At 37.4% G+C, this 14,910-nt stretch overlaps 1 protein-coding gene across 1 annotated transcript; it reads right to left on the bottom strand.

Moving 5' to 3' along the window:
• Nucleotides 1-10,232: 10,232 nt before the first annotated feature.
• LOC116889915 (olfactory receptor 6C3) lies at nucleotides 10,233-11,168 on the bottom strand. Its single transcript, XM_032890733.1, has one exon. The coding sequence runs from the start codon at nucleotides 11,166-11,168 to the stop codon at nucleotides 10,233-10,235; it is 936 nt and encodes a 311-aa protein (XP_032746624.1).
• Between the last annotated feature and the right edge of the window lie 3,742 nt (nucleotides 11,169-14,910).

Here is a 14,910-nt window from a genome sequence, read left to right as displayed (position 1 = left end):
GCTTGAATTACCCTAGATGCCTAGAACAAACGAAACTCAAGATGGATGATCAAAATGTGAATGCTTCACTACTTCTTTAAAAGGGGAACAAGAATACCCTTGGCAGGGAATAGACAGGCAAAGATTAAAACAGAGACTGAAGGAACACCCATTCAGAGCCTGCCCCACATGTGGCCCATACATATACAGCCACCCAATTAGACAAGATGGATCAAGCAAAGAAGTGCAGGCCGACAGGAGCCGGATGTAGATCGCTCCTGAGAGACACAACCAGAATTCAGCAAATACAGAGGCGAATGCCAGCAGCAAACCACTGAACTGAGAACAGGACCCCCGTTGAAGGAATCAGAGAAAGAACTGGAAGAGCTTGAAGGGGCTAAAGACCCCATATGTACAACAATGCCAAGCAACCAAAGCTTCCAGGGACTAAGCCACTACCTAAAGACTATACATGGACTGACCCTGGACTCTGACCTCATAGGTAGCAATGAATATCCTAGTAAGAACACAGGTGGAAGGGGAAGCCCTGGGTCCTGCTAAGACTGAAACCCCAGTGAACTAGATTGATTGGGGGAGCGCGGCAATGGGGGGAGGATGGGGAGGAGAATACCCAGGATGAAGGGGAGGGGGAGGGATTAGGGGGATGTTTGCCCGGAAACCGGGAAAGGGAATAAGACTCGAAATGTATATAAAAAAATACTTAAGTTAATAAAATAAAAAAGACATAAATTAACAAACTGGATATGCAATGAGAACCCTGCATTCTGCTGCCTACAGGAAACGTACCTCAGAGACAAAGACAGACACTACCTCAGAGTGAAAGGCTGGAAAGAAATTTTCCAAGCAAATGGTCTGAAGAAGCAAGCTGGAATAGCCATTCTAATATCAAATAAAATCGAATTGCAACTGAAAGTGATCAAAAAAGATAAGAAATGACACTTCATATTCATCAAAGGAAAAATCCACCAAGATGAACTCTCAATCCTAAATACCTATGCTCCAAAAACACGGGCACCTACCTACATAAAAGAAACCTTACTAAAGCTCAAAACACACATTACACCTCACACAATAATAGTAAGAGATTTCAACACCCCACTCTCATCAATGGACAGATCATGGAAACAGAAATTAAACAGACATATAGACAGACTAAGAGAAGTCATGAATCAAATGGACTTAACAGATATTTATAGAACATTCTATCCTAAAGCAAAAGGGCATACATCCTTTTCACCACCTCATGGTACTTTCTCCAAAATTGAGCATATAATTGGTCATAAAATAGGGCTCAACAGATACAGAAAGATAGAAATAATCCCATGCGTCCTATCAAACCACCACGGGCTAAAGCTGGTCTTCAATAACATTAAGGGAAGAACGCCCACATACCTGGAAGTTGAACAATGCTCTACTCAATGATAACCTGGTCAAGGACAAAATAAAGAAAGAAATTAAAGACTTCTTACAATTTAATGAAAATGAAGGTACAACATACCCAAAGTTATGGGACACAATGAATGCTGTGCTAAGAGGAAAACTCATAGCGCTGAGTGCCTGCAGAAAGAAACAGGAAAGAGCATATGTCAGCAGCTTGACTGCACACCTAAAAGCTCTAGAACAAAAAGAAGCAAATACACCCAGGAGGAATAGAAGGCAGGAAATAATCAAACTCAGAGCTGAAATCAACCAAGTAATAACAAAAAGGACCACACAAAGAATCAAAAGAACCAAAAGTTGATTCATTGAGAAAATCAACAAGATTGATTAAACCCTAAGTCAGACTAATGAGAGGATACAGAGAGTGTGTACAAATAAACAAAATCAGAAATGAAAAGGGAGACATAACTACAGAATCAGAGGAAATTCAAAAAAAAATCATCAAATCCTGCTACAAAAGCCTGTATTCAACAAAACTTGAAAATGTGCAGGAAATGGACAATTTCCTAGACAGATACCAGGTACTGAAGTTAAATCAGGAACAGATAAACCATTTAAACAACCCCATAGCTCCTTACGAAATAGAAGCAACCATTAAATTTCTCCCAACCAATAAGAGCCCAGGTCCAGACGGGTTTAGTGCAGAATTCTATCAGAACTTCATAGAAGACCTCATACCAGTAATATCCAAACTATTCCACAAAACGGAAACAGATGGAGCACTACCGAATTCCTTCTATGGAGACAAAATTGCTCTTATACCTAAACCACACAAAGACCCAACAAAGAAAGAGAACTTCAGACCAATTTCCTTTATGAATATCGACACAAAAATACTCAATAAAATTCTGGAAAACTGAATCTAAGAGCACATGAAAACAGTCATCCACCATGATCAAGTAGGCTTCATCCCAGGCATGCAGGGTTGGTTTAATATATGAAAACCATCAACGTGATCCATTATATAAACAAACTGAAAGACAAAACCACATGATCATTTCATTAGATGCTGAGAAAGCATTTGACAAAATTCAACACCCCTTCATGATAAAAGTCCTGGAAAGAATAGGAATTCAAGGCCCATACCTAAACATAGTAAAAGCCATATACAGCAAACCAGTACCTAGCATTAAACTAAATGGAGAGAAACTTGAAGAAATACCACTAAAATCAAGGACAAGACAAGGCTGCCCACTCTCTCCCTATTTATTCAATACAGTTCTTGACTTTCTAGTCAGAGCAATCAGACAACAAAAGGAGATCAAGGGGATACAGATTGGAAAGGAAGAAGTCAAAATATCACTATTTCCAGATGACAACATAGTATATTTAAATGATCACAAAAGTTCCACCAAAGAACTACTAAACCTGATGAACACCTTCAGCAAAGTGGCTGGGTATAAAATTAACTCAAATAATTCAGTAACCTTCCTCTACACAAATGAGAAACAATCCAAGAAAGAAATTAGGGAAACAACACCCTTTATAATTGTCCCAAATAATATAAAATACCTCGGTGTGACTTTAACCAAACAAGTAAAAGATCTGTACCATAAGAACTTCAAGCCTCTGAAGAAACAAACTGAAGAAGACCTCAGAAGATGGACAGATCTCCCATGCTTATGAATTGGCAGGATTAATATAGTAAAAATGGCCATTTTACCAAAAGCGATCTACAGAGTCAATGCAACCCCCATCAAAATACCAACCCAATTCTTCAAAGAGTTAGACAGACCGATTTGCAAGTTCATCTGGAATAAAAAAAAAACCAGGATAGCTGAAATTTTCCTCAACAATAAAAGGACGTCTGGGGGAATCACTATCCCTGATGTCAAGCAGTATTACAGAGCAATAGTGATAAAAACTGCATGGTATTGGTTCAGAGACAGAGAAATAGACTAGTGGAATAGAATTGAAGACCCAGAAATGAATCCACACAACTATGGGCACTTGATTTTTGACAAAGGAGCCAAAACCATCCAATGGAAAAAAGATAGCATTTTCAGCAAATGGTGCTGGTTCAACTGGAGGTCAGTATGTAGAAGAATGCAGATCCATCCATGTTTATCACCCTGTATAAAGCTTAAGTCCAAAGGACCAAGGACCTCCACATTAAATCAGATACACTCAAACTAATAGAAGAAAAACTGGGGAAGCATCTGGAACACATGGGCACTGGAAAAAATTTCCTGAACAAAACACCAATTGCTTATGCTCTAAGATCAAGAATCGACAAATGGGATCTCTTAAAACTACAAAGCTTCTGTAAGGCAAAGGACACTGTGGTTAGGACAAAACGGCAACCAACAGATTGGGAAAAGATCTTTACCAATCCTACAACAGATAGAGGCCTTATATCCAAAATATACAAAGAACTCAAAAAGTTAGACCGCAGGAAGACAAATAACCCTATTAAAAAATAGAGTTCAGAGCTAACCAAAAATTCACAACTGAGGAATGCTTAATGGCTAAGAAAAGCCTAAAGAAATGTTCAACATCTTTAGTCATAAGGGAAATGCAAATCAAACAAACATGAGATTTCACCTCACACCAGTGAGAATGGATACGATCAAAAACTCAGGTTATAGCAAATGCTGGCAAGGATGTGGAGAAAAAAACACTCCTCCATTGTTCATGGGATTGCAGACTGGTACAACCATTCTGGAAATCACTATGGAGGTTCCTCAGAAAATTGGACACTGAACTACCTGAGGATCCAGCTATACATCTCTTGGGCATATACCCGAAAGATGCCCCAACATATAACAAGACGCATGCTCCACTCTGTTTATAGCAGCTTTATTTATAATAGCCAGAAGGTGGAAAGAACCTAGATGCCCTTCAACAGAGGGATGGATACAGAAAATGTGGTACACCTACACAATGGAATATGACTCAGCTATCAAAAACAATGACTTTATGAAATTCATAGGCAACTGGTTGGAACTGGAAAATTTCATCCTGAGTGAGGTAACCCAATCACAGAAAAACACATATGGTATGCACTCATTGATAAGTGGTTATTAGCCCAAATGCTTGAAATACCCTACATGCATAGAACATATGAAACTCAAGAGGAATGACCAAATGCTAATGGTTCACTCCTTCTTTAAAAGGGAGAACAAGAATAACTTTGGCAGAGAATAAGGAGGCAAAGTTTAGAACAGAGGCAGAAGGTACACCCATTCACAGCCTGTCCCACATGTGGCCCATACATATACAGCCACCCAATTAGATAAGATAGATGAAGCAAAGAAGTTCAGGTAGACAGGAACCGGTTGCAGATCTCTCCTGAGAGACACAGCCAGAATACAGCAAACACATAGGCAAATGCCAGCAGCAAACCACTGAACTGAGAATGGGACCCCTGTTGAAGGAATCAGAGAAAGGACTGGAAGAGCTTGAAGGGGCTCGAGACCCCATATGAACAACAATGCCAACCATCCAGAGCTTCCAGGGACTAAGCCACTACCCAAAGACTGTACATGGACTGACCCTGGACTCCAACCTCATAGGTAGCAATGAATAGCTTAGTAAGAGCACCAATGGAAGGGGAAGCCCTTGGTCCTGCCAAGGCTAGAACCCCTCCCCCAGTGTAGGGGAATGCCAGGGAGGGAAGGCAGGAGTGGGCGTGGTTGGGGAGGGAAACACCCATTTAGAAGGCAGAGGGTAATGGGATAGAGGGCTTATGGACAGAAACCAGGAAAGGGAAAAACATTTGAAATGTAAATAAAAATACTCAATAAAAAAAGCAAGCAAAAAAATCCCTACATGATCATCTCATTAGATGCTGAGAAAGCATTTGACAAAATTCAACACTGCTTCATGTTTAAAGTCTTGAGAAAAAAAATCTTCATCATTTCATTTAAAACAATTTTTCCTAATATCTGTTATTTCTGAAATAGGAAGATATTTCCTTCTGGTTGTGATTTGCACTTTTGGGTTGTTAAGTTCATACTAAAGTAATAGCAAACTATAGTATTCTCCTCAAAGTACCAGTGTGTCTAAATTTTCACTTAGGACATGTTGTAATTTAGGTCTCAGACACACAGACCTTTATACAGACTAAGTTGGTTGTATTTATATGCATATAATAGTGATTAATGGTGAAATGTGATTTTTTAAGATTTATTTATTTATTATATATAAGTACAGTGTAGCAGTCTTCAGACACATCAGAAGATGGTATCGGATCCCATTACAGATGGTTGTGCGCCACCATGTGGTTGCTGGGATTTGAACTCAGGACCTCTGGAAGAGCAGTCAGTGCTCTTAACCACTGAGCCATTTTGAAAGAGGGGGGGGGGGACAAGGACGTGTGGTGCATAAAAAAATGATGGGAAGAGAAAAAGGAAGGGGAAATGGTATAATCACAGCATAACAGCATAACACAAAATTACTTTTAAAATTAAACCAACAATGTTTCACACATTTAGCCAAAAATATATTCCTTGCTAATAATTTGTTTTTCAACTATAATGAATCCATAAATGAACAATATTTGAACAGAAAACAAATACACTGAAACAAACAATAAAAGCTTCTTTCCCCCTTTTTTAAAATAGAGTTGTATAGAACAAATATTATACCAGAGGGAAAAATTCAGTTTAATGGTTAGAATGGCAGATGTGTTTAAATAGCACTTCAACTCCTAAAAGCAAAAAAAAAAAAAAAAAAAAGCGTCGTATCACTTGTGTTACATAGTATTGATAAGTTGTCTAGTGACAGAAAAGAATTATTGCTCCATATCTCATAAGCTCCACTTTACAGCACGTCTTAGATGGGTTTTAGATATCAAGAGTTTTCTGCTTATTACGGTATGTCTGTTCATCTGAGACTTTGTGATATGTGTATTTCCTTACCATGTTTCTCTCTCAAGCCTACTTGATATTCTTGAGTATGGAAAAATAGCAATGGCAGGTTTTTTCTCTCCTTGGTATAATGAATACACTGTTGATAATACTAACTTGTTTATTCTTTAGGTTTCAATATCATTGCTAATTTGTACAACATACTATGCTAAAATTTATAAAATTACCTGCTGTGACATATATTTTATACACTTGTTTTTTTTTCTCCTTTATAACTATATTGGGACAAGACAAATCTTTTATTTTACTGACTCATTTCTGTATTTAGTATCCATATATTTTTAATTATTTATTTATTTTTACACTCCAGATTTTATTTACCTCCCGGTCCACTCCCTGACTGTTCTACATCCCATACCCACCCCCCATCTCCACAAGGATGTCCCCACCCTACCCACCCCACCAGACCTCTAAACTTCCTGGGGCCTTCAGTCTCTTGAGCGTTACGTGCATCTTCTCTGACTGAACCCAGACCTGGGAGTTCTCTGTTGTATATGTGTTGGAGGTCTCATATCAGCTGGTGTATGCTACCTGGTTGATGATCCTTTGTCTGAGAGATCTCAGGAGGCCAAGTTAATTGAGACTGCTGGTCCTGCTACAGGGTTGCATTCCTCCTCAGCTTCCTCCAGCTTTTCCCTAATACAATCAGAAGGGTTAGCAGCTTCTGTTCATTGGTTGACTACACATATCTTTATCTGACTCTTTCAGCTGCTTGTTGGGTCTTTTGGAGGAATGAATGGATAAAGAGAATAGTAAGAAGCATTTGAAAATACTTAATTAGAAGGCCAATATTTAGAGTACTAAAATGACTCGAAAACATTAAATTCCCCAGAGATATGTCATTTTTCTTACAGTGGGATGCTTTGGTTTTTGGATTTTGGCATGTAGTTAAGATTTAAAATCTAAAACTTCCTTCCCAAATGTATTAAAATTGGTATAAAAGACTTTTATTCATTTTTCACATCTCAATTTGTATGTTATGGTGTCCTACAGAGACAGACAGATAGACCAATGGAATAGAATTGAAGACCCAGAAATGAACCCACACACCTATGGTCACTTGATTTTTGACAAAGGAGCCAAATCCATCCAATGGAAAAAAGATAGCATTTTCAGCAAATGGTGCTGGTTCAACTGGAGGTCAACATGTAGAAGAATGCAGATCGATCCATGCTTATCACCCTGTACAAAGCTTAAGTCCAAGTGGATCAAGGACCTCCACATCAAACCAGACACACTCAAACTAATAGAAGAAAAACTAGGGAAGCATCTGGAACACATGGGCACTGGAAAAAATTTCCTGAACAAAACACCAATGGCTTATGCTCTAAGATCAAGAATCGACAAATGGGATCTCATAAAACTACAAAGCTTCTGTAAGGCAAAGGACACTGTGGTGAGGACAAACGGGCAACCGACAGATTGGGAAAAAGATCTTTACCAATCCTACAACAGATAGAGGCCTTATATCCAAAATATACAAAGAACTCAAAAAGTTAGACCACAGGAGTCAAATAACCCTATTAAAAAATGGGGTTCAGAGCTAAACAAAGAATTCACAGCTGAGGAATGCCGAATGGCTGAGAAACACCTAAAGAAATGTTCAACATCTTTAGTCATAAGGGAAATGCAAATCAAAACAACCCTGAGATTTCACGTCACACCAGTGAGAATGGCTAAGATCAAAAACTCAGGTGACAGCAGATGCTGGCGAGGATGCGGAGAAAGAGGAACACTCCTCCATTGTTGGTGGGATTGCAGACTGGTACAACCATTCTGGAAATCAGTTTGGAGGTTCCTCAGAAAATTGGACATTGAACTACCTGAGGACCCAGCTATACCTCTCTTGGGCATATACCCAAAAGATGCCCCAACATATAAAAAAGACATGTGCTCCACTATGTTCATCGCAGCCTTATTTATAATAGCCAGAAGCTGGAAAGAACCCAGATGCCCTTCAACAGAGGAATGGATACAGAAAATGTGGTACATCTACACAATGGAATATTGCTCAGCTATCAAAAACAACGACTTTATGAAATTCGTAGGCAAATGGTTGGAACTGGAAAATATCATCCTGAGTGAGCTAACCCAATCACAGAAAGACATACATGGTATGGACTCATTGATAAGTGGCTATTAGCCCAAAAGCTTGAATTACCCTAGATGCCTAGAACAAATGATACTCAAGACGGATGATCAAAATGTGAATGCTTCACTACTTCTTTAAAAGGGGAAGAAGAATACCCTTGGCAGGGAAGAGAGAGGCAACGATTAAAACAGAGACTGACGGAACACCCATTCAGAGCCTGCCCCACATGTGGCCCATACATATACAGCCACCCAATTAGACAAGATGGATGAAGCAAAGAAGTGCAGGCCGACAGGAGCCGGATGTAGATCGCTCCTGAGAGACACAGCCAGAATACAGCAAATACAGAGGCGAATGCCAGCAGCAAACCACTGAATTGAGAATAGGACCCCCGTTGAAGGAATCAGAGAAAGAACTGGAAGAGCTTGAAGGGGCTCGAGACCCCATATGTACAACAATGCCAAGCAACCAGAGCTTCCCGGGACTAAGCCACTACCTAAAGACTATACATGGACTGACCCTGGACTCTGACCTCATAGGTAGCAATGAATATCCTAGTAAGAGCACCAGTGGAAGGGGAAGACCTGGGTCCTGCTAAGACTGGACCCCCAGTGAACTAGATTTTTGGGGGGGAGGGCGGCAATGGGGGGAGGGTGGGGAGGGGAACACCCATAAGGAAGGGGAGGAGGGAAGGGGATGTTTGCCCGGAAACCGGGAAAGGGAATATCACTCGGAATGTATATAAGAAATATTCAAGTTAATAAAAAAAAAAAAGAAATAAGTTATATGAGATATAACATTTTCTAATCTGAACTAGTTGGGAAAATGTAAAAGAAAGAAATGAACTCTCACACAGTGTAACTATTAATCAGCAACAGACACCTCAAGGCAGAAGACAGGTTATTGAATTGATACCCACATTGTTGAAACAATTAGAGGGCATCCCCAAATTACCTTTTGTGTTTTAAAGAAGTAACTCGCTTAATTTACGGGAAAAACAAGTGTGGCACAGTTTAAAATCTACAAAGCATAAACTTGCATTTAAGATGCATTGAAAAAGGGCCTATTGCTCATAAGGAATGAGTATACAGGACATAGACAATCTTAAATGCTGTGAAAAATGTCAATCAATCTTGAAAATATGGAAAATAAAATTTACAACTTTATTTCTGATTATTTTGATGACAGAATGTATAGATTATGGATATATAAACAGAATTAAAACTGTTATGATATCTCCCCATATAATATTTCCTTAAAATACATAACACTCCAAAAATCTATGAGAAAAATTCATTTTATTGTTTTTATTAGCCTTTTGGGAATTGTGTACAACACTGTTTGGTCACATTCATCTTTGCACAATTCTTCCTAGAGCTGTCCCCTTCCTTCTCAATCAACTTTGTGTCTTTTTATGAACACCAAGCCAGGTTGTGCTGCCCAAATATTCTAAGGTGTGTGGTCTTCCATTAGAATGTGAACATTTTATCCAAGTTTATACCCTGAAAAAAGAAACTCTTTTTGTCCTGGCATCCAAGAATTACCAAGAGCTCCTAGGCTAGGGGTGTAACTTTGTTCCTCAGTTTCCTCTCAGTACTGGGATTGGTTTTGACTTTGGATTTTCCCATCCTGTCAATATTTATTAATGATTTCCAAACAGCAGTGTATTATATATATTTGATTATAAAGATAAGAGAAGAAACTGTGAAACTATATAAGTTAGTACAATATAACACATAAAGAAACTATCAGAGAAGATACTTAATAATTTCAAAATTATAATTCCTTTTTTCTTAGTAGAATTTTTTATTTTTAAAGTGCTTTTAATTTCATTTGCTTACAGAAAATATTAGTTTGTGTACTACACCTTTGAATGCTTGCTTTACTTGCTGGTTCCTCAGGGTATAAATGAAGGGGTTTAACATGGGGACAACAGAAGTATTGAGAATTGCCACACCTTTGGTCAATGAGGCTTTTTCTTTTGCAGAAGGATTGGCATACATGAATATGCAGCTTCCATAAGAGAGGGAGATGACAATCATGTGAGAGGAACAGGTGGAGAAAGCCTTTTTTCTCTGGCTAGTAGATGGAATTCTTAAAATAGTCCTGATAATGTACATGTAAGATAAAATCACCAATGCCAAAGTGAACAGCAGAGCAACCAGAGCAATGTAGAAACCAATCACTTCTAATAACAATGTATCTGAGCAAGACAGTTGCAAGAGGGGGAAAAAGTCACATGCAAAATGATCAATGACATTAGAAGCACAGTAATCCTGCTGGAGCAAAAGCATAAGGGGTGGGAAAACAGTCAGAAAACCACCCAGCCAAGCACACAGCACAAACAAGGTGCAGAGTTTCCTGTTCATGATGGTTGTGTAGTGAAGGGGCTTGCAGATGGCAACATAGCGGTCATAGGACATGGCAGTTAGAATGTAAAATTCACACACCCCCATGAAGATAAAGAAAAAGAGCTGGGCAGCACAGTTGTTATAGGAAATTGTCTTATTCTGGGTGGCAATAGACCCCAGAAATCTAGGGATACATACGCTTGTAAATGAGACTTCCAAGAAAGCAAAATTCCGGAGGAAAAAATACATTGGTGTTTGTAGATTGGAGTCTATGAAGGTCAAAACGATGATAGTCAGGTTTCCAGTGACACTTAATATATATGTGATTAATAAAAAGAGGAAAATCACAATCTGAAGGTCAGGGTCATCAGAAAGGCCTAAGAGGATAAATTCTGCAATCTCCGTGTGATTCATATCCTCTTCTCCCCCTTCTGATGCTGCTTCCTCTTCTATTACCTATTTTAAAGAAATTTAGGGTATAAAAATATTTAAATGATTTGAAAGATACGGCACATGATTGATATAATTCTAATACAGTTTTAAAATATTTTCTGTAATTCATAACAACCAGATTTGAACTATTACTATCACATACTTTTAGTATATATTTATAAGTGCAGCTTATTTAATGGCCTCTTAAGTATAACATGTTGGGAAATTTTTGTATTGTAAGTTATAGAATTAGCAGATGGAATATAAAGTCAGTAATTTTTACTTTATGTCTCATTAGGACAAATCATTGTTAACATTGAAACATGAATTTTCATTTTAAGTTAATATATACATTACAGTAGACTTCATTCTAAACGCATAAATGTTTCTCTAGTGCTGTTGAAATGTACTGACAGCTCCTTATTTTTATACATGAGAATTCAGCCTATAATTCTTCTTAGCAAATAAAGTATTTAAAAGTTTTATCTACATTTAAGAAATTAAATTTATTTTAATAGCAATATTGTGGAATAACTGTTAAGAACAAGAGAAAAAAATAATATATATATATATACTACTAAGATAGAATTTTTAATTATCTATCTTATTTTTAAAAAACAAAATATATACTTTATCTGTTGACTTATAATTCAGCCAACAAATTTAGCATTTGGTTATGTCTAGAAAGTTAGAAAAGAATTTAGTGTACACAGAAAATTTTCCATTTCACAGTAAAGAGGCAGATACTATTTGCTTTCATTTTTCTCTATAGCAAAAATGGGAGAATTTGTTACTTGCCTTAGGTCTTAGTAGCTCTGTCTCTTGAATTGTCCTATAGTATCTTTTCCATTTGATCATACTTTTGCTTATTTTGAAGCTTCATGGTAGATAATCTATTTCCCAGCTTTCTTGCTCCACATAAGATCACTCATTGTATAGGTCCATTCATCCACAAGGATACCCAGATGTACATAGAAAATTGTTCCCATTCATTTTCACCAATTAATTCGTTCTCAGCTATTGAAACACAACACTAGAAGATATGATATTCTTTAGATTTTTGTCTCTTAAATAGTAAAAATTGTTGCATATTTGTTTTATGAGGGTAGAATTTTGTTCTGAGAAACAGAGTATAAGGTATGGCTGCTCTGCTGGACATTTGCAACATTCATATTAATCAGACTTTAATTTCTATTTTTATGATGATTGAACAGAAATACTTCATGCAACAATAGATTATTAAAATTCATCAGATATATGGAAATATAATCCAGCCTTCTTTAATTTCAAGTAGCCTTCAGGAAATACCATTTAAGGAGAGAACAGAAGGATGGAACCACTCTGCTATTATAACTACAAACACTTCTGACACCTTGTACTTGTGTAACGAATGCTCTAAGTATATATGTTTTTACTTCAAAAGCCTTGGGCCATAGCTCTGCTGTCTTGAAGACCATAAGGGAATTTCTGGAGCCAACACTCAATATTTCAATAACCACTAACCCTGCTCACCAGTGGTTCTGTCTTGAGAATGTGTTAATCATTGTATCCCAGAGAGCACACATTGTTGTCATCTACTAAATACCTACTGTCATTTAGTTACATTAGTTACTTCACATTTATTCTCATCTAATAAACCATGAGCAACAGAAATATTTATTAAATGTGCTTTCTTGAAATTCTGGAGCCCTTAAACAATTGACATTTAATTATATTTTTCAAATATAATTTTTCTATCCACTTTCTGGATTATTCTTAGTTTTGGTAGGTGCCATGATATCACAAAACAAAAGGCTAGAATGGTGCATTCAATATTAACAATTAAAACATATTGTGCTCAGAGAGAGAGAGAGCTCACCGCCCAGACAGACACTAACTCAGAGTAAAAGACTGGAAAACAAATGTTCAAAGAAATGGTCTAAAAAAGCAAGCTGGGGTAGCCATTCTAATATTGAATAAATTCGATTTTCAACCAAAGTCATCAAAATAGATAAGGAAGGACACTTAATATTCATCGAAGAAAAAATCCACCAAGATGAACTCTCAATCCTAAATATCTATGCTCCAAATGCAAGGGAACCTACATACATAAAATAAACCTTACTAAAGCACAAAGCACACATTGCATCTCATACAATAACATTAGGAGATTTCAACACCCCACTCTCATCAATAAACAGATCATTGAAACAGAAATTAAACAGAGACATAGACAAAGAGAAGTCATGAACCAAATGGACTTAACAGATACTTATAGAACATTCTATCCTAAAGAAAAGGATATACCTTCTTCTCACCACCTCATTGTACTTTCTCCAAAATTGACCATATAGTCGGACATAAAACAGGCCTCAACAGATACAGAAAGATAGAAATAATCCCATGCATTCTATCAAACCATCATGGGCTAAAGCTGTTCTTCAACAAAAATAAGGGAAGAAAATCCACATATACATGGAAGTTGAACAGTGCTCTACTCAATGATAACCTGGTCAAGGATGAAATAAAGAAAGAAATTAAAGACTTATTACAATTTAATGAAAATGAAGGTACAACATACCCAAGCTTATGGGACACAATGAAAGCTGTGCTAAGAAGAAAACTCATAGCTCTGAGTACCTGCTGAAAAAGACAGGAGAGAGCATATGTCAGCAGCTTGACAACACACCTAAAAGCTCTAGAACAAAAAGAAGCAAATATACCCAGGAGGAGTAGAAGGCAGGAAATAATGAAACTCAGAGCTGAAATCAACCAAGCACAAACAAAAAGGACTACACAAAGAATCAACAGAACCAAAAGCTGGTTCTCTGAGAAAATCAACAAGATAGATAAACCCTAAGCCAGACTAACGAGAGGCCATAGAAAGTGTGTGTAAATTAACAAGATCAGAAATAAAAAGGGAAAGATGACGACAGAATCAGAGGAAATTCAAAAAATCATCAGAACCTACTACAAAAGCCTGTATTCAACAAAACTTGAAAATCTGCAGGAAATGGACAATTTCCAAGACAGATACCAGGTACCAAAGTTAAATCAGGAACAGATAAACCATTGACACAAACCCATAACTCCTAATGAAATAGAAGCAGTCATTAAAGGTCTCCCAATCAAAAAGAGCCCAGGTCGGACCTTCATAGAACACCTCATACCAATACTATCCAAACTATTGCACAAAATTGAAAGAGATGGAGCACTACCGAATTCCTTCTATGAAGCCAAAATTACTCTTATACCTAAACAAGACAAAGACCCAACAAAGAAAGAGAACTTCAAACCAATTTCCCTTATGAATATCGACGCAAAAATACTCAATAAAGTTCTGGAAAACTGAATCCAAGAGCACAGCAAAACAATCATCCACCATGATCAAGTAGGCTTCATCCCAGGCATGCAGGGATGGTTAAATATATGGAAAACCATCAACAAAATCCATTATATAAACAAACTGAAAGAACAAAACCACATGATCATTTCATTAGATGCTGAGAAAGCATTTGACAAAGTTCAACACCCCTTCATGATAAAAGTCCTGGAAAGAATAGGAATTCAAGGCCCATATCTAAACAAAGTAAAAGCCATATACAGCAAACCAGTACCTAACATTAAACTAAATGGAGACAAACTTGAAGCAATCCCACTAAAACGAGGGACTAGACAAGGCTGCACCCTCTCTCCCTACTTATTCAATATAGTTCTTGAAGTTCTAGCCAGAGCAATAGACAAC

The sequence above is a fragment of the Rattus rattus genome, chromosome 1 (genome assembly GCF_011064425.1).
Source record: "Rattus rattus isolate New Zealand chromosome 1, Rrattus_CSIRO_v1, whole genome shotgun sequence".
NCBI lineage: Eukaryota > Metazoa > Chordata > Mammalia > Rodentia > Muridae > Rattus > Rattus rattus.
This window is presented reverse-complemented; position numbering and strand designations above follow the sequence as displayed.